This window comes from Primulina huaijiensis, chromosome 12, assembly GCF_012295235.1.
Source record: "Primulina huaijiensis isolate GDHJ02 chromosome 12, ASM1229523v2, whole genome shotgun sequence".
Lineage (NCBI taxonomy): Eukaryota > Viridiplantae > Streptophyta > Magnoliopsida > Lamiales > Gesneriaceae > Primulina > Primulina huaijiensis.
Window position 1 is genome coordinate 5973924 of NC_133317.1, and position 25480 is coordinate 5999403.

The 25480-nt window shown below is 32.9% G+C and overlaps 4 protein-coding genes across 4 annotated transcripts; 2 read left to right on the top strand and 2 right to left on the bottom strand.

Annotated features, from left to right (window-relative positions):
* The first annotated feature begins 904 nt into the window (after nucleotides 1–904).
* On the top strand, nucleotides 905–2973 carry LOC140990540 (high affinity nitrate transporter 2.5-like). The gene is made up of 2 exons (XM_073460274.1): nucleotides 905–2263; nucleotides 2349–2973. The coding sequence occupies exons 1-2, from the start codon at nucleotides 1119–1121 to the stop codon at nucleotides 2719–2721; spliced, it is 1518 nt and encodes a 505-aa protein (XP_073316375.1). The 5' UTR covers nucleotides 905–1118; the 3' UTR covers nucleotides 2722–2973.
* A 505-nt stretch (nucleotides 2974–3478) lies between these two features.
* On the bottom strand, nucleotides 3479–5148 carry LOC140990579 (protein trichome birefringence-like 2). Its single transcript, XM_073460337.1, has 4 exons — nucleotides 4608–5148; nucleotides 4346–4536; nucleotides 3994–4152; nucleotides 3479–3875 (listed from the first exon to the last, which is right to left on the bottom strand). Exons 1-4 carry the CDS (start codon nucleotides 4725–4727, stop codon nucleotides 3611–3613), a joined length of 735 nt encoding a protein of 244 aa, XP_073316438.1. The 5' UTR covers nucleotides 4728–5148; the 3' UTR covers nucleotides 3479–3610.
* A 6338-nt stretch (nucleotides 5149–11486) lies between these two features.
* LOC140990151 (uncharacterized) lies at nucleotides 11487–12305 on the top strand. The gene has a single exon (XM_073459728.1). The coding sequence runs from the start codon at nucleotides 11487–11489 to the stop codon at nucleotides 12303–12305; it is 819 nt and encodes a 272-aa protein (XP_073315829.1).
* Nucleotides 12306–22644: 10339 nt separating this feature from the next.
* On the bottom strand, nucleotides 22645–24417 carry LOC140989655 (galactinol synthase 1-like). The gene is made up of 4 exons (XM_073458966.1): nucleotides 23985–24417; nucleotides 23462–23782; nucleotides 23124–23258; nucleotides 22645–23016 (listed from the first exon to the last, which is right to left on the bottom strand). The coding sequence occupies exons 1-4, from the start codon at nucleotides 24306–24308 to the stop codon at nucleotides 22819–22821; spliced, it is 978 nt and encodes a 325-aa protein (XP_073315067.1). The 5' UTR covers nucleotides 24309–24417; the 3' UTR covers nucleotides 22645–22818.
* Between the last annotated feature and the right edge of the window lie 1063 nt (nucleotides 24418–25480).

Consider the following 25480-nt stretch of genomic DNA (forward strand, 5'->3'; position numbering starts at 1 on the left):
GTTGACCATTCAATATTTATTTTATTTTGCAAGTAAAAAATTTAAATAAATATATTTTCTCAATATAAGAGAACAACCTACTATTGTACATCTACCACCGGGTTTCGACAAATATATATAATTTCATAAAAAGAATTTTTTTTTTAGTATTTCATATAGTAAAATTTGATATGTGAATGAATTTTGGAAAAATGATGCGCCGTGCATACGACTCCAACTTTCCAAGCATATATTTTATTGGGAACTTGAAAGATTCTGTTATCTGTATCCACCATGAATATCCCCCCATCATGCTGGCTAAATATTAAACTAAACGAAAATTGTTAGATATTGCCTAAGAAATGACCAAAACACCCTTAAGACACAAGAAGAGATGAAGAATAACATGTATTTAATACTACATGGTACTGAATCAAAAGGAAAAGGGTAGGTGAAAGTTTTTAACAGTTCTCCTTTGTCTTTAGAGATAATTTCTCGAGTGCCGGCTTAGTTACTAAGGCTGGATTAATGAGTAAATTAAAACAAATAACATGTAATAAATTGTCATTTAACTAACCCACAAAAAAACGTACTTTAATATCACAAATACCCTCAGTTGAGTGCTTCGTTTCACCTAATCCTGGTGTGGTTATCCGTTATAGTCAATGGATGGCAAAACCGGAGGACATAATTGTCATTTATTCCACACAAGAATATCCCAGCAAGGAATAGTTTACTAAGTCAAAAAAAACTGTACATTCCTTTGGATTCCTTGTCTCCAAAGTCAATGGATGGAACAAATGAATCTCTTGAACGTCACTGTCCGATTGGGCAGAAAGATTTGAATTTTCACCCCACGGCTCTAGCCATTAATTATCAAACTTTAGGGGCAATTTCTCCGCAAGGAACCTGCTTCACATGTGAAGAAATCTAATATTTTCACTTCCCACTTGTCAAAAAGGAAATTAATCCATGAGACTCGGCGATAGTGTAAATTTTTTAGCCTTTTGAATTCCTCATGTAGCCATATGAAGGTCACTTCTCCAATATTATAAGCGTCCCTTTCGCCAATGCGAACCTGGAAAAAGTTTCGAAGTTGTTAAACTTCCCAAACAGAGATTTCTTGTTTATCATCAAATATGGAGATCTCTAATGGTGAATATGAATTCCACCCGAAGAAATTTGCACTTCCAGTGGATTCTGAGCATAAATCCACAGAATTCAGGCTATTTTCAGTGGCGGCGCCTCACATGAGAGCGTTCCATCTTTCTTGGGTGTCTTTCTTCGCCTGTTTTGTCTCCACCTTCGCCGCGCCACCCCTGTTGCCGATCATACGCGACAACCTTGACCTCACGGCCACTGACATAGGAAACGCGGGAATCGCGGCCGTTTCAGGTGCGGTTTTTGCTCGAATTGCCATGGGAACAGCATGCGACTTATTCGGGCCACGTCTAGCCTCTGCCACTCTCACTCTTATCACTGCACCGGCAGTTTACTGTACTTCCATTGCCAGTTCTCCAGTCTCGTTCCTACTGGTTCGCTTCTTCACCGGTTTCTCTCTTGCAACTTTTGTTTCGACTCAGTTTTGGATGAGCTCTTTGTTCTCCGCAAAGGTCGTCGGTACCGCCAACGGCGTGGCCGGCGGCTGGGGAAATCTTGGCGGCGGCGCGACACAGCTCATTATGCCATTAGTATTCGATCTCATACACAATATAGGCTCAACCAAATTCACGGCTTGGAGGATCGCTTTCTTCATCCCTGCCCTGTTTCAAACTTTATCGGCATACGGTATCTTCTTTCTTGGCCAAGATTTACCGGATGGAAACTACTCTGAGCTTCACAAATCAGGAGACAAGCATAAAGACGACTTTTCGAAGGTTTTCTATCACGCAATTACGAATTACAGAGGATGGATCCTGGCACTTACTTACGGATACTGTTTCGGGGTTGAACTTACGATAGACAACATCATTGCGCAGTACTTTTATGATAGATTCAATGTGAATCTTCACACAGCTGGAATAATAGCGGCGAGTTTCGGATTAGCAAATATTTTCTCCAGGCCAGGAGGAGGGATTCTGTCGGATCTCATGGCGAAGAAATTTGGAATGCGAGGAAGGCTGTGGACTCTGTGGATTGTGCAGACATTGGGGGGAATATTCTGTATTCTTTTAGGAAAAGTGGGATCTTTGGGCTTATCAGTCGCTATAATGCTCATATTTTCCGTGTTTGTTCAAGCTGCTTGTGGGCTTACATTCGGGGTTGTTCCTTTCGTTTCAAGAAGGTATGCTAATATTTCTACACTCAACTGCATTTTGATTGTTTTGGTTCTTCGTTTTCTTGAACATTAGTAAAAATAATCTTACCAGGTCTCTAGGCATCATCTCCGGAATGACTGGCGGCGGGGGAAACGTAGGAGCGGTTCTCACTCAAGTTATATTCTTTCGAGGATCACGATACTCTACCGAAAAAGGTTTAGAACTCATGGGGGTGATGATGATATTCTGCACTTTAGTGATCATGTTAATATACTTCCCTCAATGGGGTGGAATGTTCTGCGGGCCATCTTCTAAAGGCACCACGGAGGAAGATTACTACACATCTGAATGGACTTCAGCAGAAAGAGAGAGGGGCTTTCACAAGGCTAGCTTGAAATTCTCAGAAAACAGCAGAAGTGAAAGAGGTAAAAGGGTGGACTCGGCACCAACGCCTGCCGGTACAACGCCAAATACTTATGTCTGAACTATGAACCCATTGTTTTTAGTGTTTATGTTTGGGTAGAAAGTAGCTGAACTTATGCATGTTTTTGTTAAATTTGATATTCTGTTTTCAATTTAATATTTGGCAAGGTGCGGAAAATACGTTTTCTTTTACTTTTTTCGTCCTTCGCTTGTAAGTTGTATCCCAACAATTTTTTCCTGTTTTTCATCTTTCAATCGTAAGGCAGTTGTGCGTGCCGATGATTTCATAAATGTTATCCCTCCTGAATTACAATGTTCAGTTTGTGAAGTGTTTAAGAACAATGGTGATTGGAAAGCCTCTTCTACCATATCAACTTGCCTTTTAATTTTGAAGTGTGTTTTTCGATTCATGATCTAAAGATTACGCAGTTGTTGATAATCAATACAACGGAGTTGTCATCCAGTTAATAATATGACATTCATTTTTTTTTTAGTTGAGAAAATTAAGTTACTATTAAATCTAAGAAATTTCGTTCTAAACTTATGACCGTAAGATGGAATACAAACATCCACGACACATTCACACTCATCTAAGTTTTAAATGTCAAATAAAAAGGAGATTAAATAATCCATGTGGATCACCTTGAAGCCAACTTTTTAAGAAGCGGACAATAAGCCTTGGTTGGTTCAAATGAACAGACATGGATCCCGACAAATAACTTGGAAAATTTGTCATGTAAACCTTTTTTTGGATTCGAGATCTTTTCCCCTGCCCAACGATAACCAATGCATGAAGAAAATAAGTTTTTGTATTCAGGTAAATAAATATATGTAGTTCGAATTCTGTGTTACAACAAATTGCACCATTCTGAGAAATTTTGACATAATTTTCTTGTATTCAGTTTTTCAAGATCCTCTCCCACTCTTTTAATAAATATACATAAAGCAACTCATTCCAAGTATCTGGTACACCAGTGGCTACAATCTTGTGCATGCACATTACCAGTTTCTGATTTTGAATCAGGTCGGTACGGATGGCCGTCTTTTCTGTAATCTGTTATTCGACTAATGTTTAGATACGTAACAGGAGTTTTCATACCCTTCACCACAGATTCCAGAACTCTCATTTTTTTGGGATACTTCTCTAAATAAGTTTCATTAAATATTGGTGCGGTTTCATTGTGGCATTGTCCTCCTAAGTTCCATGGGCCACCCCTACAAGCAACTACATATCAAATACCCCATCATGCTGAATCGCAGTCTTAGACGATATACAGAATCAACATATAAAGGTTGATGCAACAGAAAGAGAGAATGAAGTTTATTAACCAACCTGAAATGGGTGATGGAGTATCCTTGAAAAATAACTCGAATTTTGTTTACATCAATATTCTTGTCCACCCAATTCGCCCAAGTGGTAACTGCCCTTTTGTAAGCTTCCAAAACTTTAAGTCTCGGGTGAACATAATCACCCTCCTGGTAATAATCTTCCCTTTAAATCAACAAATGGTTTTCGTTAACACGAGACTGGTATACATTTTTTGCAAATATATTGGAAATATAGGAATGACAAACCCTTGAGAATGTGTGTGATCCTATACCTTCTTTCACTCATACACACAATTTTTATGCTTGCCGCCAAATAACGGCGATGTATTTCATCAGAAAAATTGGAAAAAACTCACCCACGGGAGGTCTTTTCATGAGTCCACCAGTGTCCTGTATCGAATATTATCACATCAGCATCATGATACATGGAAGTCATCTCGTCCATTAAATCCAGTCGTAGTGTCTCAAAAGAACCGTTTGTCCCTCTCAAAGATGATTCCTTGACAAGAAACGGAGAACTAACAAAGTCCACGAAGCAGTTAAATTCCTGCAAATAAAGCCAAACAAAGACGAATTAAGCTCGGGACAATTTTAACTGTCAAAGGTTACAGAGCATACCTCAAATCTGAAAGCATAGAACTCCTTCGTTTTAAATTCTCTCCTCCCGGATATCTCATAGACTCGTTTCTTATCTTGTACACCACCATGACGAAGCATACAAACAAGTGATTCCCACATGTTCCTATTTAGAGAATCTCCAACAAAAACTAGTTTTTTCCCTCTTAAGCCCTCAACAAAATCAATAGCGTTAAACCTGTAAAAGCATCATAATCAAATTTCAAAATGATAGGAATAGTAAAAAATAGTTAAATTCTCTAAATCATTACCTCTTTAACTCCTGCATCCGAGCGCTAGGCAAATGCGAGGGCAGTGACTTAAATTCCATTCTAAATGCTAAGAAATCTATGATGATGTGCATGGCCATGAAAGCTAGTCATGTGGAATTAAACGGTTTAAACAGACCTATTATTTGATAAACCAGATAAAACAAATATTTTTGATATTTAATATGTAGACCTTTGAGCTTGACAAACAATCTTAGTAGGCCTCCAAATTATTTATCTCAAAGTTCATTCGTAAACGGTAAATGTAAAAATTCATAGAGATACAACAAAAGCAAAGTATGCGATTTGTAACAAATTAAACATGTGAATACTTTTAAGGCTCTTCAACATGTGTGTTTGTACCTTCTTATCGACATATGCATTGAATCAGGCGCAGCCGCGCAGCAGTAGGTAAAAATCCATGTAAGTGCACACAAGAATCGAATGACTACTTTCTAGTAGACCATATGCCTAACAAGAAACAGAACAACAAATGATGTGCCTACACATTCAATGCAGTTAGTAAAAATCACACATTACTTAAAAAAAGAAATCCCGAACGGGAATACCAAAGTAAATCTTTATTCTCTAAGTATAAATAACGAGATAAACATACAAAGGATGTCACAGTCATATGACTGCCATCTCCATTTCACAAACTCGTTATCCATCCTCCCATTGAGATGGCAATCGAAATCCTTATCAATATATGGGCAAGAACCAGGAGGATAATATGGCTTTGTATCATCCTTCACCCATCTACCACTAGAGATATCACATTCCTTATAAGACCTTGCATTTGCACTCATACCCTCTACTTCATGCTTTAAGCCCTCGTAATCTCCATCATTAGTGTAACTTCGAACCTTACCATCTCTCAAGGCTTCGTTTTTCGGTTCGTTAAATTTCAATTCACGCCCGTTTGAATCAACAAGCATATTCTCATGTACATTTTCTTCAACAGAAAAGCTTCCGTTCTTCACATTCTCGGTGGAGTCTATCAACATTAAATTTTTATCATCCAGAGACCAATTTTTTTCATCTTTTTCACAACGCTTTCTCTAGTACTAAGGCCACCATCTCTAAACCTCCCAGAGACATTCCCCACCTGGGAATCCACAAAAACCTCGTCTTTTTCACGAAAATTCACAAAATCTAAACTTTTATTACTCCTCACCATGTTTGCTTCAAAGGTTTCGTTCATACCACCAATATGTTTCGATTTTTCTACAATAAAAAAATCATTGCTTACACTTGAAGCATTATTAAAACTAGAAGAGGGCCAAGACACAAATGTGTTATCATTATGAGAACTAAAACTAATTAACCCAGGAAATACAGGGTTCAAAAATGGAGTCTTGAACGAAAAATCAAACATAAACAACACCACAGTAAAAATAAATAAAAGACAAATATGCCAAAACCAAATCGTGAAACCACCTTTCTCCTAGGAGATGATAGCAACTGGTCTGAAAATACGAATTTTTTCACGTCCATGGTTGCTAAAGAAGATGAAAAACCCACCATTTTTCAGAAGTATAAATTTCCCAAGAACTTGGCAAAATTTACGTATATGTTGTCGTGTAAACAAACATCAGGTGTTTAAATGCAGTTATTTTGGGTTTTTTTTTCCCTTGGATTTATATAATATACTGAGATATCTATGCAAAAGGCAGATCACATCGTTTTTAATTTTCGATAAAATCAAAAGATTATTGAAGTTTGACAGGTGGCACGTGTTGGCTTAGACCGGGAGATGGAGGGAGCACAAGTGTAATTTCAAAATAAACCAACCTGCTCTGTTTTTTTTTATAGATTTATTATTATTGGATCCTTGTATTGTGAGACGTTCTTACAAATATGTTCATAACACAAGTTTATTTCACGTGCTGGGTCGGATACCAAATTTTTTTCACAATAATGATATGTGAAACGATATGTATGATTTTATTATTATTATTATTATTATTATTATTATTATTATTATTATTATTTATACCAGTGATCATATACATAAAAGCCCTTATTACATTTAGTATAAAATATGACTTTTGTGTGAAATATAATAATAATTGGGTAAAAAAATTGAAATGAATATTAAAATAATTTTTAATCAAGATTAATGTTTGAATTTTAAAATTTTGTTATATTTTGTTTTATTTAAAAGATTATAATCTTACATAATATGAGTATTTTATGTCATCTCTAACTCATATTTTTCATTTTTATCATATATCATCCCAAACAGAGATCATTTATCTCAATTTTAAAAAAAATATTCTTCAATTCATATCTTCTAAATGTTATCAAATACTCAATTTTTAAATTTTTTTTCATTTTCAAACACACACACATATAATAAAATAATTATATAATGTATTGTTCAACTCAATTTAATTAATTCGATAAGTTTAAAATAAATTGCATAATATATTAAATAACTAAGTATTATGTTATTAAACATAAAACAATTAAATGTGTATTCGACTTGATTTATTTAAAATAATGCATTTATTTTGTCAAACAATTTGCAAACAAGACACAATCAGACAAACATAAAATATAAATGAAGACAAACTTAAATGGCACATATGTTTTAAAAAACTAAAAAATTGACCATTAAAAATATAAATATATCGATAATAAATTGTGTTATGTATTTTTTCGATCACGACTTTGTTCATTATTTACATTGGTGTTTATCATATCTAGTAAAATTATAATTATTTAATTTAAAAAATAAAACATTTCAAATAAATAAAAAATAAAAAAAAAAATAACACTAGAATTAATTAGGAAATAAAAAAAAATTGAAATGGACCAAAAAATTAAAAAAAATTAGAAAGGACCTTTTTGGTAATTTCGAGGACCTTTTTGAAATTTATGTCATCCTCTTATTTGATATTCTAATGCAGAATGATCTTCACTCTTCAAAATGAAGAGTTCAAATAGAGGTAGGTTGGAGGAGTTTTCCACCTCTACATTATAGAGGAAAGTTGAAGATGCCAATATAAAAAATTTATAGGACAAAAATACAAATATTTATAATATAGTAAGTATAGATTAATATTAAAAAAATTATTTCAAGAACTAAAATTTTAATATAGTATTAATATTTTATTATATATGTAATAAATATAAACTTGTAATTTTTATATAAGCTTACATTTTTAGTAAGTTTTATCAATAATGAAGAAAACTAATCTCAAGAAATTTATATTTGCCACTCCTATTTAACTTACTTTATATATTTTTGCTTCAAAATATAATATAAATTCATTGACTATGTGTGCTATTTAAATAATTATTTTAAGAATCATAGGAATAATTAAATTTTAAAATAATATTATTAGATTGTATTTTTTTTATTAATTTATACGCAATTTTTAAAAAATTATGAATGATTCAGAGAGAGTGCGGAAGATGTCATTTTTAAAATTGTAATAAATTTTTTTCTAATTTTTAAAATGTTTAAAATTATTCTATTCTCTGATTTATTTATTTATTTATTTAAGAAACACACATATCAAGTGTGACGGTCTGTTTAACGACGGAATCATATTTTTTAAAAATTTTAAAAAGAAAAACGTGCGGTTTTTGTGACCCACGTGCGTCTATTTTCCACCGTCGAAATTACTGCGCTTGCAAATCTTGGGAGAACAGTATTGGATATATATTTTGATGTAATCATTTATATATTTGATTTAGTTTTAAAAAATTAATTATTTTTGTGGATATAATCATATTGATATACAAGTAGAATGTTTTTTGAAATTGATGAAACATTCATTTAAAAATAACAATCACCTTGGAAAAATGAAGAAAGGTTAAATACAACGGAAATATATGACATTTGTTTGTTTATCTAATTCACCGAAGAGTATCGACTGCAATTCCTCTCATCCTAAAAAAATTAGGTCACAAATTCAATCTCGGTATGTGTGTGTCTATATATATATATATATATATCATCACATCCAATGAGTGAGTGACACATCATCGGTGCTCACATAGGTGTGCACGGTAAATATGCACCATATCAAAACTATATATATAAAAACATATTTGAGACATCTGCATAATAAAAATAATAAATATGTACTCAAAGAAAGCGTATAAAGTAAGACATATACTTAATTACACGTGTTCATCGTTTTTATTGTTTGTAAATGAGAGTGGCTAATTTGGTGGATGAGTCAACCCATTATTACGATTAAAGCAAACAAATCGATAACTTGCTCAGCAAGAGTTATTTTTTCTTTAAAATATATAATATTATTAGACTGTATTTGGTTGGAGGATAAAATTATGAAATGATTAAGAAATAAATGATAAAAAGAATAATTGAAGTAGAAATATAATATATAATGATAAAATAATATTATGTTTGGTATGGTTGTTAAGAATGAGATAATTAAAAATCTTTTGATAAATTGACAAAATTGCCCATTCATTTCGACGGTGGCGGTGGCGGTATGCCGGTGTTCGGCTGGCAGTCGGGCGGCGGCGGTTGGTTGGCGACGACGGCGGTATGCCGGCGTTCGGCTGGTGGGCGGTCGGTGGCGGGAAGTGGTGATGAGTTTAGATATAGGAGATTGGTAAAATTGAAAAAATAGGATGGATTTACAGTTGGATAAATATTCTTAGGGAGTGAGGAGTGATTATTTTATCCTAGTTAATATAACCTAATCATTTATAGGAGACATTGATTTGTTAAATAAAAATCCTACCAAACATGAGATTAGATTGATTAAAAAACTATAAATCCACCTAATACCTCGTACCAAACATAGCCTTATTTTATTATACGTGCTTCCGTTAAGAAGAATACTGGTATTTGTAGAAGAAACCACATGATTTATAAACACACACTCCTTGGTAGGAAATTAAATCCTCATATAATATATATTGTATAAAATGATAATTACCAATTTATATATGATAAATAAGAAAGGGAAAAAAAAGGAAATTTCTAAAAACAATGATGATCATTACATTTTTTTAAATTTGAGCTTATTAAGTTTTCAGTATGCATTAAAAAACCAAATTTATCCAAACTCATATTTTTATATCTTAAGTCATGGTCTGTTATTATAAATTAGACGAATATATCGTGCTCTCTCGATCGAACAGTATGTATTTTTAGTATGATACAGTACGATATATTACTCTCATCACTACTACTAACGTAGGCGAGGGGCTAAATCCTACGTTAGTGTCTACAAAATAAAATCTTTATATTCCAAATAGAGAAATTAGCTACCATTGTTAGGTTAGTGTTCTTATTCTTTTGACATTTCCATTCTCAGCATTCATCGCGTTTTTTGTCAGCTATATTAAATGTAAAAACACCCTCCCTCACTAATTTTACATGTAAGAGTAGGCAGGCAATCAAGTGTGAAGTTCATAAATACCAAAGTAGATTAGGCGGCTATGCCTACAACTAAACCATTCATGTCAAAATGGGTCATCAACCAGCCGTCGCCGGAATGTCGCGCTGTTGTCGGAGTGGTGGTGATCAGAATGGTGAAGATGATGAGTTCTCAAGATGGTTATATTGTTCGAGAAAAAAATAATCTGAATGAGATATCAAAAAAGAAAAAGAAAATCATTTTATTCAAAACTCAACTCGATTTTTATTTGATCGAACTCGAATCTTTACTCGAATCAAATTTAAGTTTTCGTGAGCTACTCGACTAACTACAAATTTGTTTATTTAAATTATATAAAAAGTACCAGATGTTTTTGTCATTATATACCTAAAATATAACTTTTTGTCAATATACCTCAGAACCCTGAGCCGATTAAATCTGATCCAGAATCAATCAGATCCGGTTGGGTAACGTTCCTATCCTCTTCTCCAATTTTCCAGTGTGTAGTAATTTCGATTTAAATATAGAAATACAAGGTGTCCAGGTCGCTTAAAACAAAAACGAAGAGAAACAAGCTGTCCAGGCTGATTTCATAAAAGTATTAGAAATTAATAAACCTCCGTGAAATTTAAAGAATTTTCGTTGTTCGTGGGCAGCAATCCTACCGTCAAATCTCTCAACCTGAAATATACTAATTTTCAATAGTCAAATTATGGTCAAAAGCTTACGGGAAACACAATCCTTTGGCTGGCTTACATTCCCTTTGAACATTCAATTTATTTGCTCTATTTCAATCAACGGTATCATTTCTCCAAACTAGTTAATCCAACGAGCTTTGATCGTACTAGGAGGATTTCGGGATCCATATCTCTTAATTCGTAGGATTCAAATTCGGAAGCTGGCTTAAATTGAACTTTCATGTGATAAATGGACGTGTAAGATTTGTTCTTTTTTTTTCACGCGTAATCGATTTTCCTGTCACTTATTAAAACAAATTCTTACTCATTAAATAATGCCTTTCACGTTCAATATTCGACAGCAACAATTAATATTTTAAAAGAGGGGACCAAGTTTCCAACCACCACCCTTTACCCATGTATAAAGTTGTGATCTTACACTGCTTCCTTTAATCGTCTCAATCAACGTCCACCTCTCCTCTGTCCTCAATTCTCTCCCAATCTCAAAAAAACCATTTTCAAGCCTGAAACTAGGGGAAGAAAACCAACCAAAACGGAAAAAGAATGCAGGGGAGATTTGAAGAAATGCTCAGCCCAGATCAAGATTCAGCTTCAGAAGTTAAAATAAGTCGAGGTTTACAGGAACAGTTGAGATTAAGCTACGATTTTTGTGAAGAAGAGAGGAAAGAAATCATAAAAGATCGTGATAATGGTGAAGATGAAGAGGAGGAGGAGGAGGAAGAAGAATTTTCGTTTATGTGTGGAGAAGGAGATACTTCCCCGATAGCGGCGGAGGATGCTTTCCTCAACGGCAAGATCAGACCGGTCTTCCCGTTATTCAACCGAGATTTGTTCTTCTCCGGCGATGAACCCGATTTCTTGCAGCTCGAAAGCCTGCCATCGAAACCTCCGGTGAAGAATGTCTTTGTGGAGACGAGGGACAGCGGGGAGATGACGTCATCCTCGACGAGGAATGACGACATCCTCGGTCCCTGTTGCGAGTGGTCGAACAGAAAGGCGGTTGAGGTATCTCCAGAGACCTGCAAGAAGAGCAACTCAACCGGGTTCTCAAAGCTGTGGCGATTCAAGGAACTAATGGGGAGGAGCAACAGCGATGGGAGGGACACGTTTGTTTTCTTAAACAACGGCGGCTCTCCGCCGACAAAGGTAGACAATATCTCCGCCGGCGTGAAGGCTACGGCGGTGAAGGTGAGGAAGGGCGGCAAGAGCAAAACTGCGTCGTTGTCGGCTCATGAAGTGTATTTGAAGAGCAAGGCCAAAGAAGAAGAGAAGCGGCGGTCGTATTTACCATATCGGCCGGAGTTAATGGGCTTTTTCACAAATGCTAATAGTGGGCTCAGTAAAAATATACATCCCTTCTAATGAAAAAGGAAATTAACTTTTTTTCCTTTAGATTTGTAAATTTTTTAGCGACATTTTTTAGATTTTGATTTTTAAAATAGGTTATTTTATGAATATATCCTCGGAAATATTACTTGCGTTGTTTTCGTGTTTAAAATTTTTACTAAATTTTGTAAAGATTTATAAAATAGATATAATTACAAAAATAGAATTTACAGTTCTTTATTAAAAGTTGGGTAAATTTCTAAAAAATACATATGTACATATTTAGTTTAAGATTCAGTACCTAGATGATTTTTTTTACAAATCAGTACCTGACAACACTACAAACTTAGTTTTAACTTCCTACAAAGATAAATTTACATTTTTGCTCTTTTATTATTTAAATAAATATATAATTCTATCCACCAAATTAATTTTGTGTTTTCCATCTACCAAAATATTAGTAATTATTATGAAATTTCAGACACTTGATTTTGTTATTTGAATACTCCAAATGTGTAAAAAAATATTATATTTTCGAACAATCACCATAAATTCGGTTATTGTTGGTTTTTCATTAAAAATGCATTATGATGACTTATTCATGTTATTTTATTTTTTAAAAAATATAGTTGTTCACTCATCATGAAATAAGATTTTGTACTTATTTTGACATATAAAATATCTATTTTAAAGTTCCATGATACTTGATTTGGCTCTTTAAATACTCCGAATGTGTAAGAAAATACGAAGATCACAATAAATTCAGTCATTGTTTGTCTTTTTATGAAACGTGTATTTGGATTTTATATCCATCTCATTTAATATTTTTTGTAAAAAATAAATAAATTCTCAACTAAGCATGTAAAATTTAAAATACTTAGTTTTACTTGATAAATACCTATTTTGAGCTTGCAAATACTTGATTTCGTAAATGAGATACTCACAGTATGTATTAAAATACTGGATATTCGAATAGACAACGTAAATTCACCAAGTATTGGTATTTCAATAGAAAATGTATTTGAATGACATATTCATCTCATTTAATATATTTTTTTGTAAAAAAGAAATTCTCAACTAAGCATGAAAATTTTAAAGTACTTAGTTTTACTTGAGAAGTACCTAATTTGAGTTGACAAATACTTGATTTCGTAAATGAGATACTCACAATATGTATTAAAATATTAGATATTCGGATAGGCGACGTAAGTTTTCCAAGGGTTGGTATTTCCATGGAATATGCATTTGGATGAGAAGTACCTAATTTGAGTTTGTAAATACTTGATATGATATAGAAGATACTCATAATATGTAATAGAATACTGGATATTCAAATATGCAATGTAAGTTCACCAATTGTTGGCTTTTCATGGAAGATGCATTCGGATGACATATTCATCTCATTTAATATATTTTTTGTAAAAACAAATTCTCAAATAAGCATGAACATTTTAAAGTACTTAGTTTTACTTGAGAAGTAGCTAATTTGAGTTGACAAATACTTNGTGGAATATGCATTTGGATGAGAAGTACCTAATTTGAGTTTGTAAATACTTGATATGATATAGAAGATACTCATAATATGTAATAGAATACTGGATATTCAAATATGCAATGTAAGTTCACCAATTGTTGGCTTTTCATGGAAGATGCATTCGGATGACATATTCATCTCATTTAATATATTTTTTGTAAAAACAAATTCTCAAATAAGCATGAACATTTTAAAGTACTTAGTTTTACTTGAGAAGTAGCTAATTTGAGTTGACAAATACTTGATTTCGTAAATGAGATACTCAAAATATGTAATAAAATACTGGATATTCGAATCAACGTAAAATCTCCAAGTGTTGGTATTTCCATGGAATATGCATTTGAATGAAAAGTACCTAATTTGAGTTTGCAAATACTCGATTTGGTACAGGAGATACTCATAATATGTAATAGAATACTGGATATTCGAATATCCAACGTAAGTTCACCAAGTATTTGTTTTCCATGGAATATTCGTTTGGATGACATATTTATATCATTTAATATATTTTTTGTAAAAAAAAAAAAAAAAATTCCCAAATAAACATGAAAATTTTAAAGTACTTTTACTTAAGAAGTGCATAATTTCATGTTGCAAATAATTGATTTGGTATATGAGATACTCATAATATGTAATAGAATACTGGATATTCAAATATCCAACGTAAGTTCACCAAATGTTTGCTTTCCATGGAAGATTCTTTGGATGACATATTCATCTCATTTAATATCTTTTTGTAAAAAAAAAAATTTCTCAAATAAGCATGAATATTTAAAAGTACTTGATTTTACTTGATAAGTACCTGATTTCATATTGCAAATACTTGATTTGGTACACGAGATACTCATAATATGCAATAGACTACTTGATATTCGAATATGCAACGTAAGTTCACCAAGTATTGATCTTTCCATTAAAGATGCATTTGTATTACATATTCATCTTATTTAATATTTTTTTAGTAAAAAAAATTTCTCAAATAATCATGAAAATTTTAAAGTACTTAGTTTTATTTGAGAAGTATCTAATTTGAGTTTGCAAATACTTGATTTCGTAAATGAGAAACTCACAATATGCATTAAAATACTGGATATTCGAATATGCAATATTTCCATGAAAATTAATTAGGATACTTATTCATGTCATTTAAATAAATAAACATAGTTCATTATTCATCATGGACTAATTGGGATATGCATTATGAACATAGTTCGTAAATGAGCTTAAAGTTTGCATTTTAAGCATATCTATCGATTCTTGGATTAATGATTTATAGAACATTCATCAATACTAATTGACAATACTTTTGATATTCATTGAATGACTTATTTGACAATTATATTTATTTGACATAATACTTATTGGTAATTATTCATTATACTTATAGTATTTTTTTCTTTATACTTATGAGTATTAATTTATAATATCATTAATATTCATTCACAATACTTGTTGGTATTCATTAAATGACAAGGCAATACTTCATTTGATATCATCCTCATTAGTATTCATTCATAATATTTATTGATAATCATTCATTATATGTATCAATATTATTTCATTATACTTATTGTCAAATTTGAGTTTTTAAATGATAAAATCAATCATCAGTTGAATCTGATTATGTAATATTTGTAACAATTTAGGTATCACATTTTTATTTCACGGATCTCATCATCAAATGTCACTCAATATTGACTTCAAATTATATATTTTAACATCATCAAATAATCGAATTTGAGTATTTAAATGATAAAATCAAATATTTGTGGACTCGTATTAAATATTATTTGTATTAATTTAGGTATCACATTTTTACTTCACAAATGTCATCATCAAAGACAACGTGATACTAACTTCAAATTATATGACATCCCCAAATAGTTGGATATAAGTATTTAGAGAGTAAAATCAAGTATTTGCGAACTCGCATTAGATACTCTTTGTACCAATTTAGATATCATATTTTAACTTCACCAATTTAGATACTCTTCGTATCAATGCATCTTCCATGGAAAGAACAACACTTAGTGAACTTACGTTGCCTATTCGAATATCCAGTATTTTAATATATATTGTAAGTATGTCATTCAAGATATCAAGTATTTGCAAATTCAAATTAGATACTTATCAAGTAAAACTAAGTATTTTAAAATTTCAATACTTAGTTGAGAATTTATTTTTACAAAAAAAATATTAAATGAGATGAATATGTCATCCAAATACATCTTCCAAGGAAAGATAAACACTTGGTGAGCTTACGTTGCATATTAGAATATCCAGTATTCTATTACATATTATGAGTATCTTATGTACCAAATCAAATATTTACAATCTCAAACTAGGTACATCTCAAATAAAAATAAGTACTTTAAAATTTACATGCTTAGTTGGGAATTTGTTTTTTCTTTTACAAAAAAAAAATTAAATGAAATGAATATGTCATCCAAATGCTTATTCCATAGAAATATCAATACTTGGTGAACTTACGTTGTCTATTCGAACATCCAGTATTTTAATACATATTGTGAGTATCTCATTTACGAAATCAAGCATTTGCAAACTCAAATTAGGTACTTCTCAAGTAAAAATAAGTACTTTAAATTTTCATGCTTAGTTGAGAATTTGTTTTTTTGAAGAAAAAAAAATATTAAATGAGATGAATATGTCATCTAAATGTATCTTTCATAAAAATACCAACACTTGGTGAACTTACGTTTCTTATTCGAATATCCAGTATTTTAATACATATTGTGAGTATCTCATTTACAAAATCAAGTATTTGCAAACTCAAATTAAGTACTTCTCATTTACGGAGTAAAATTAAGTATTGATATACTCGAATTAGATACTTTTTGTACCGATTTAGGTATCACATTTTAACTTCACAAATTACACATCAAAAGTAGCTCAATATTACTTGAAACTATATTTTTTTATATACAAAAATAATCAAAATTGAGTTTTAAAAGAGTAAAATCAAATATATGTGAAACCAAATTAGGTACTATTTGTATCAATTTAGGTAGCACGTTTTTAATTCACAAATCTCATCATCAAAGAACATTCAATATTATCTTCGAACTATATATTTTGACATACTCAATGGAATTTGAGTATTTAAAAGGTAAAATCAAGTATTTGTGGACTCGAATTATGTATTATTTGTATTAATTTAAGTATCACTTTTTTACTTCACGAATTTCATCATCGGTGTCACTTAATATTAACTTCAAATTATATTTTGGCATCCTCAAATAATTGGATATGAGTATTTACGAGTAAAATAATTTATTTATAGACTTTAATTAGATACTCTTTATACCAATTTAAGTATCACATTTTAACTTCACAAATGACACCATCAAAAGTCATTTAATATTACTTGAAACTTAAGTATTTTCTTACACATTTGAAGTATTCAAATAGCCAAATCAAATATTTGAAATCCCAAAATAGGTATTGTATCGATCAAAATAAATACTTTTTTTTAATTCAACAATGAGTGATAAACTGTGTTTTTTCAAAAATTAGATGACATGAATAAGTCATCTTAATGTATTTTCAATGAAAATACCAACAATTATTGAGTTTATTGTGATAGCTCGAAGATCCAGTATTTTCTTACACATTTTGAGTATTTAAAGAGTCAAATCAAGCATTTGGAACTCCAAAATAGATATTTTGTAGGTCAAAATAAATATTTAATTTTATTTCATGATGAGTGATGACCTATGTTTTTTTAAAAAATAAAATGACATGAATAAGTAATCCTAATGTATTTTTTATGAAAAGACTAAAAATGACCGAATTTATGGTGAATGCTCGAAAATATAGTATTTTCTTATAGATTTGGAGTATTCAAAGAACGAAATCAAGTATCTGAAACCCCATAATAGATATTTTGTATGTCAAAATAAGTATTTACTTTTATTCCATGATAATTGAGAAATAATATTTTTTTTAAAATTATATTTTAAATGGAGAAAACACATGTAATGTTTGTGGATAAAATAATATATTTATTTAAATAATAAAGGGTAAAAATGTAAATTTTGCATTATAAGGGTTAAAACTAAAATTATATATTTTTCAGGTACTGATTCCTAAAAAAATATGTATAGGTACTGAATCTTAAATGAAATATTGACAGAGGTATTTTTTTTTAAATTTACCGTTAAAAGTTTTTGTATAAATTGAGGGAAATTTGTATTTTTTTGTTCTTTGCTTGATGTGAACAAATTTCAATTTTAATTCCGTGTTTTCTTTATTTTTTTTTGACGATTTTAATAATTTTTCATGAAAAAAATTAAGACAACATTATATACGTCAGTATTATATTAGCGTTGTATTTATATCACAACAACAATTAAGATAAAACGCTAAAATTTGACAAGAAAAAAAATACGATTTTCCATCTAAAATAATGTATGAGAAGAAGATAGGAAATTGGATAGCAAAGAGGCAAACGCAACATGCACGTGCAGCTTTCATGGATGGTGGGTATTTGATTGTCAACATCAAATTTAAATAAATTTATAATGTTCGTGTCTATTTCCTTTTCAATAATTTGTCTCTTCAACAAGAGATTAAAAAAAATAAATTAATTTAAGAAATAATAATTAATTATCATGTTATTGTTGCAACATGAGACATATCTCTCATTTTACAATAAACACGTACGCCCTAAAACCATCGAATCCAGATTCCTTTTATCTTTAAATTTTTAAAGTTATTATGGGGCATAAATTTTGAGATAAATAAAAGATAATTAATCATATCGACGATTATATTTAAAAGCAAATAATTAAATAGTTTAATTTTGTTTTTCAATTGAACAACTATTAAGCCAACCTGCTTACACGTACTACTTATAATATATCATATTTAAAAATTATAATACAATTAGACTATGAGACCGGGCTTGAAGCCAAGTCATCTCACCGTCTGCCAGAATAACGGATTTTTTCAGAATCGATCCACCGTCCTCACGTGAGTTGTAATAAAAATAAAATACAATTAGACTCGTACGAATTTTAGTTAGATGGACCTTCATTCTTTAATGATAAAATAAGAACTCGAATTTTTTTTTGGTCGAACATATTGTAGTATGTTCATTTAGTGTTCATCTGACGTGATGAATGGGGTTTGTTGCATTAGCCGTCAAGATTTAGCTCAATATATACCCTAAGTCTTAAATAAAGATACTTAAATATTAATTCTCTATATATATTTTTTGAATATACATCTACGCAAATTATCCCAACAGTCGCAAGACTAGTTCGAGTGGGAAGGAATGCTTCTTTCAGTTTTCCACAGTTTTTCGTTCTGTTTTTCTTCTTATTTATTTAGACGTAAGACTGATCAAGAATGTCAAGATTTTGGGAAATTGGGACACAAGCGCATGAAGAAGGCCTCGTTTCATTTCCGCCTTCATATTCATCAATCAAGATTTATACCAATTATAGTAGGTCCTTGAGCAGGCATTGTTCCTTTTCTCAACTTTTCTACTTGATATCTACCCTTTGAATTGTTTCTGGAAATATTGTTTTTTCCCCTTTCTTTTTGGTTTGGATCTTTGAAATTGCTCTACTTGTGAATCTAATCTTGAATTCTTCTTCTTGAATTTCCACTGTTGTTGTATGCCATGCATTCGTGGATAGTTGGTTATGCATTCTTGAATTTTGAATTGCTTGTCTTGATTGTGATTTCTGAATTGATATTCTTGATTATTGATTCTTGGACTGTTCTTTTGGGGCATTAATTTTGTCAAATGATTAAAGCTCGTCTAGAAAAATTCACACTTGATAAACTAGTTAAGCGTCGCTTTAAAAAAAATAAAAAATATATATATAAAAAAAAGCTTGATGGAGAATTGTTGGATGCATAAGTTGCATCCAGGTATGATAATATGAGCTGCAAATCCTTCGGAGCTATGAGCTTGACAAAATATCATTTTGGTATGCAATAAATTTGTTTTCATGCTAGTTAGCAATCCAATCTCCACTATTTTCTACAAAAAGAAAAGAAGAAGAGGCAATAGTTCCATAGCTACAAGGAAACTTGGATAATTTATGAGCTGATCTTTCTCCGTTGTGAGCTCTTCCTCCTGTTTTAAACATTCTTTTATCAATTTATTGCCACATACTGCCTTACAAGAATCATCTGTCCCTTATTCCGTAAGCTCTTTCAATTTTTCGTAGAGTACCTTTTGGCTTTCATCATCTTCTATGAAGTCACTGTTGTCATCATCTTTGGAACTGATTTCTAGTTTGGTTCCATGATTCTTTAGTTCTACTGATTTCTGTTTTCCGTTTGTAGGTGGTGGTGCGATTGGTTTATCATCTTTCCCTGCTGCAGAGGGAGCCTTCGTTGGTGTTTCCATTTCAGGGTAGTCGTAGTCAGGTTCTAGCTCAGCATCAACATCCTTGAGTTCTTTGGATATCTGTTTCCTGTTCGTCAGAGGTGGTGCGGTTAATTTAGCATCCTTCCCTTTAGTGGACGGAGCCTTTGGGGGCAATGCGACATCAGGGTGGTCATCCTCTGCTGCTTGTACAGCATCATCATTCTTGAGTCCTTTGGGTGTCTCTTTCCCGTTTGTTGGAGGTGGTGCTGTTGGGTTAGCTCCTATCCCTTTAGCAGATGGAGCCTTTGAGGGGAAATCCATTTCAGGCTCGTCATCCTCGGGTCCTTGTTCAGCATCCCCTTCGGTTTTCTGTTTCCCTTTCATTGGAGGCGTTGTCGTTGTTTTAGCACTCTTCCCTTCGGTAGTCGGAACCAGGGGCAGTTCCATTCCAGAGTCTTCATCCTCAGGTGCTTGTTCAGCGTTGCCTTTAGCATTCTGTTTCCCATTTGCTGGAGGTGGTGCTGTTGGTTTAGCACCTGTCCCTTTGGTAGTTGGAACGTGTGGCAGTTCCATTTCAGGGTCGTCCTCCTTGGCTGCTTGTTCAGCATTGTTGTTCTTGAGTTCTTTGGGTTTCTGCTTCCCATTCATCGGAGGTGGGGCCATTGGCTTAACGGTGGCGCCCTTTCTTTTAGTATTCGGAATATTTACCTCTGGGGACAATTCCATTTCAAGGTCTTCATCCTCGGATTCTTGTTCCACATTACCATTCTTGAGTACTTCCGGTATCTGTTTCCCATTTGTAGGTGATGGTGCCATTGATTTAGCATCTTTCTCTTTCGTGGACGGAACATTTGGAGGCAATTCCATTTCAGGGTCGTCGGCACCCTCAGGTGCTTGTACAGCATCACCATCCTCGAGTTCTTTTGGTATTTGTTTCCCATTTGTAGGTGGTGCTGCCGCTGATTTATTACCATTTCCTTTATTAGGCTGGACCTTAGGAGACAAGTCCATTTCCGGGTCATCACTCTCGGGTGCTCGTGCAGCATCACCATCCTCAAGTTCATCCGGTATCTGTTTCCTGTTTGTAGGTGGTGCTGCGTTTGATTCAGAATCATCACCACACGTAGGTCCACATTTCTCCGGTGCTGGTTTCCCATCGCCATTCTCGGTTTCTTTGGATTCTGGTTTCTTCTTTGTGGGAGTCGGGGAATTATGATCATCATCAACATCACTGTCGAAACCATCTTTATCATTTCCAGTACCATCAACATCATCATCTGTATCTTTTCCTTCTGATTTTGAGTTCCCTTTTGCAGGTTGTGGTTCTGCAGCCTCTCCATCACAAGAAGGGCAAGTACATTTCGTGGACTCACTGGATTTTTCCTTTTTCTTAGTTGGATGTGAGCTTTCTTCATCTTCATGTTCACAAGAATTGCCCTCACATTTTTTGGTTTCTTTTGGTTTTGGTTTATCTTTTGTAGGCTCGAACGATTCATCCTCCTCATTTGATGAATCTTGATCATCTTCGTCTTTGCAAGAATCACCCTCACATTCTTTGGGTTTTGGTTTATCTTTTGTAGACTCTGATGATTCATCGTCCTCATTTGATGAATCTTGATCATCTTCGTCTTTGCAAGAATCACCCTCACATTCTTTGGGTTTTGGTTTATCTTTTGTAGACTCGGATGATTCATCGTCCTCATTTGATGAATCTTGATCATCTTCGTCTTCGCAAGGCATGCCCTCACATTTTTTGGTTTCTTTGGGTTTTGTTTTATCTTTTGTGAACTCGGACGATTCATCATCCTCATTTGATGAATCTTGTTCATCATAGTCTTCGCAAGAATCACAAAACTCATAGTTTTCTTTTTCTTCTTCTTCTTTCAATTTTTGTTTCCCTTCCCCTGTTTCAGGAAATGAATTTGTTTCCGGATCATCATCCGAAACTGCTTTCTTTTCCTGCATTGTTCTTGGAATCGGACGTGTTGCATCAGAAAACTTCACAATAATTATTAAAACGAGAAGAAAACAGTGAAGAAATTTCATGTTTATTAGTGTGTGTGAGTACTGATAATTCTCACATATGGTAGATTGGGTTTCGGACTCGGTAATATACTTTGTGCTACAATGGAAATTTAAGACATTAAATAGTCACATTTAAAGAAGCATTTATAAAATAAAAAAAAAACATTTCGGTTTCCTATCTTCTCTAGTATTAATTTTCATCGTTGTTATTTATTACGCTCTTTAATTCGAAATTCCTCCCTGTTAAAATTTTTATATCATATTCTTTTGATTATATGTTTTTTGTTTTGTTTATCCAATTATTACGAGCTACATTTAAAAAAAAAAAAAAGTACTAATGTTTTGAATCGAATGTATAGCAAAACTGAAAATGAACTTATCGCCCGCAATATGTAGAGAATTTAGTTTATGTTATAATAGTAATTGCAGCAAGAAATTTTACATCCCTTGACTACTTTGAGTACATTGCATAAAACCAAACAGTACCAAATTTATGTCATATTATATATTTTTGCGTTACACACCAAACAAAAAGTAGGCCAAGTGGCCTACAAAACAGTAGATATTAGGACAACATAGTAGTCATAGGGTTACACCCAATTTGAAGTTCGAAACGCACAATCATATCCTCTCGCTCATTAGTTTTATGCAGCAGATGGTGCAGGAATGTATGACACAGCAGGCTCAGGCATGGAAGCCAGGATAGATGTCTTGGAGAAATCTTCGCCCTTGTAGTCGAGGGACTCGTCGTCGTAAACATCCCACCATTTCTTGACAAGCATTTTTATATCGGCTCTGTCCATGTTCTCTTCTACACCAGTGTACCTCCATGGTTTGGATCCCTGAGTTTTTTTTATATTATTTGATCAAAATTGAGAATAAATGTGAGTGAAATAGGAATTTAACACGGTGCTTGGTACTGAGTATTTGATGTTGAATAAGATCTTACAGCAGCACAGTAGTGAACTACTTTGATCTTGTCAAGCTCGACGTTCTCAGGGTGGCGCCATATGTTGGCTAGGACAAGGTTGTAGACATTGGGAATTGGCTTGTAGATGCTGTTGAAGAACATGTTCAAGAAATCCTGTCGTTTTCGCGGTAAAAATGATTTCAGAATGATGATGATCGCACCCAGGATAGAAGATTATGGAGCCATGACTAACAAACTAAACACAACCAACAGCCTATACTCTTGATTAATACGTACAAGTAAAACATGATGACGCTCAAATGGTGTCATATGACATATTATATGTTGTAAAGCTGGAAAATACAATGTAAAGTTACCTGCTCTGCAAATGGAGTCGGTGGAGTGATGCGCAGGGTCTCAAGCAGGTTCTCGTAGGTCTCTTTGTTAGGCTCATACACAAACATGCCAGCATTGAAGTAGAGTGGAGGAGGGGATCCCATTTCAGCGGGCCAAGTCACCTTGTTAGGGACCTGTTGGCAGTACCCAATAGAGTACTGTTTCGAGTGGCTCCACGTCTTCTCACAGAAGCAGTCCATCACAGCATAGAAATAGCCATCGGCCAAGTCGAACAGATGGTCGATGTTCTCGTAAACTTGGATGTCTGCATCAAGGTACACCATCTTGTTGTACTCCAAGAACTGCAAAAAANAGAAACAACAAAGAAGGCTGAAACGGTCTCTGTCATCTCCCTCTCCCTCTCCCCTCTCCCTCTCCCTCAACCCGTCTCTGTATGGATGCATAAGTCAATTTTTTTTACCACGTACCAACCCTTGTTTAGCTGAAATCTCGATTCATCCGTAATAAATAAATAGACACACAATTAATGAGCATATTACTTACGTTCCATATGCGGAGCTTGGAGTAGTTGATAACATAATAAGCCATGGCGAACTGAATCTGATTCTCCGGTGGATAAATCGGCTCGATTTCCTTCACAATGCAACCTTGTTCTCTCAGAATCTCACGATGTTCTTCAGGAACATCAGGCAAGATTGCCACCACAAGAGGGTAGGCACTCTTCACCTTCCTTAGACCCTTAGCCAATCCAACGACGCCTTTCACATAATCACCACTGCCAGCTAGAAACGTCACGTATGCTCGTTTCGAATCGATGGTAGGAGCTACTTTTCCAGGGAAATAATCTGCGGGGATTTGGGGAGCCATTTTAGAGAAATCGGGTGCGGTTGAGGAGAGTTTGTAGGAAAGTAAAAGTAAGCAACACTTGCAAAACCCTACTTTGCCTTGTTTGCTCCTGAGCTTCAATGGCAGGATCTGTTGGCTTTAAATAGACGGAAAATGAAAGATTGATGCAGCGTAAATGAAATTCAAATTTAAATGCAATATTCTTTTTTATATTATTTTATTTTTTGAAATTAAATTAATTTACGTGTGGATTAAGACATGCATGGATTTTGTGTGGAGAGAATGCATTAGATATTATAATGAGCTATGATGCTGACTAATTTGTTTTGTGTCTTTCATGGCTTTTCTCCATGAAAGAATTGTTTCGATGGCAAGGCGAAGGTGGACGTGGGTTGAACTTTGAAGGGCATTAGTGACAGGGAAAAATGTTTGATAGAGGCAGTTTATTATATTATAGAAAACAAGTCTAATTAAACCACAATAATCATAATAAAATTAAACACATAAAAATGTAAATTTCATTGACATGAAGTGAAATATATATACGCACACCATTAAGTTTATCTAGGAAAAAATTTCAATTTTATAGTCTTATATCGTTAAAATTGAGTTTTAATAATGTATATTTCAATTTTTGACGATTTTAGTTCTTTAGGGTGTTGATATAACACTTTACAAATGAGTGTCACGTCGGCACTAAGTTAGTGACACATCGGTTTCATGTTGGAAAAATGAGAAATTAACAACACGAGATTAAAATCACATATAGACAAACAAACATGGAAAAAATTATACTTCTTTATTTATTTATTGTCAAGGATTAAGTGAGATTGCACCATGATGATTACGAAAGACAAAATGTAATATATCAAAGCAATCTCAACTCCTCCAGTCCAAATAAGATAGAGAAAATAGATAAATTATCAAAATCATCATGTAATCTAGCGATTTTTGGTATGTTTTTATAGTATTTAAAAATTTAATTTTCATCAAAAACAAAACTAATGCAGTCCAAATTAGTCATATCTATCGTCATGTGAAAATATTTTATATCATATCAACAACGTCCAATATCGTGTCAGTATTTCAATGAAATGTGACTTAAAAGCAAAAGGAAACCCTACTTACATGACCAAATTTAAAACTACTTAAAAATCAAAACAAAAATAGGCTAATTTATAAATAAATTTGGT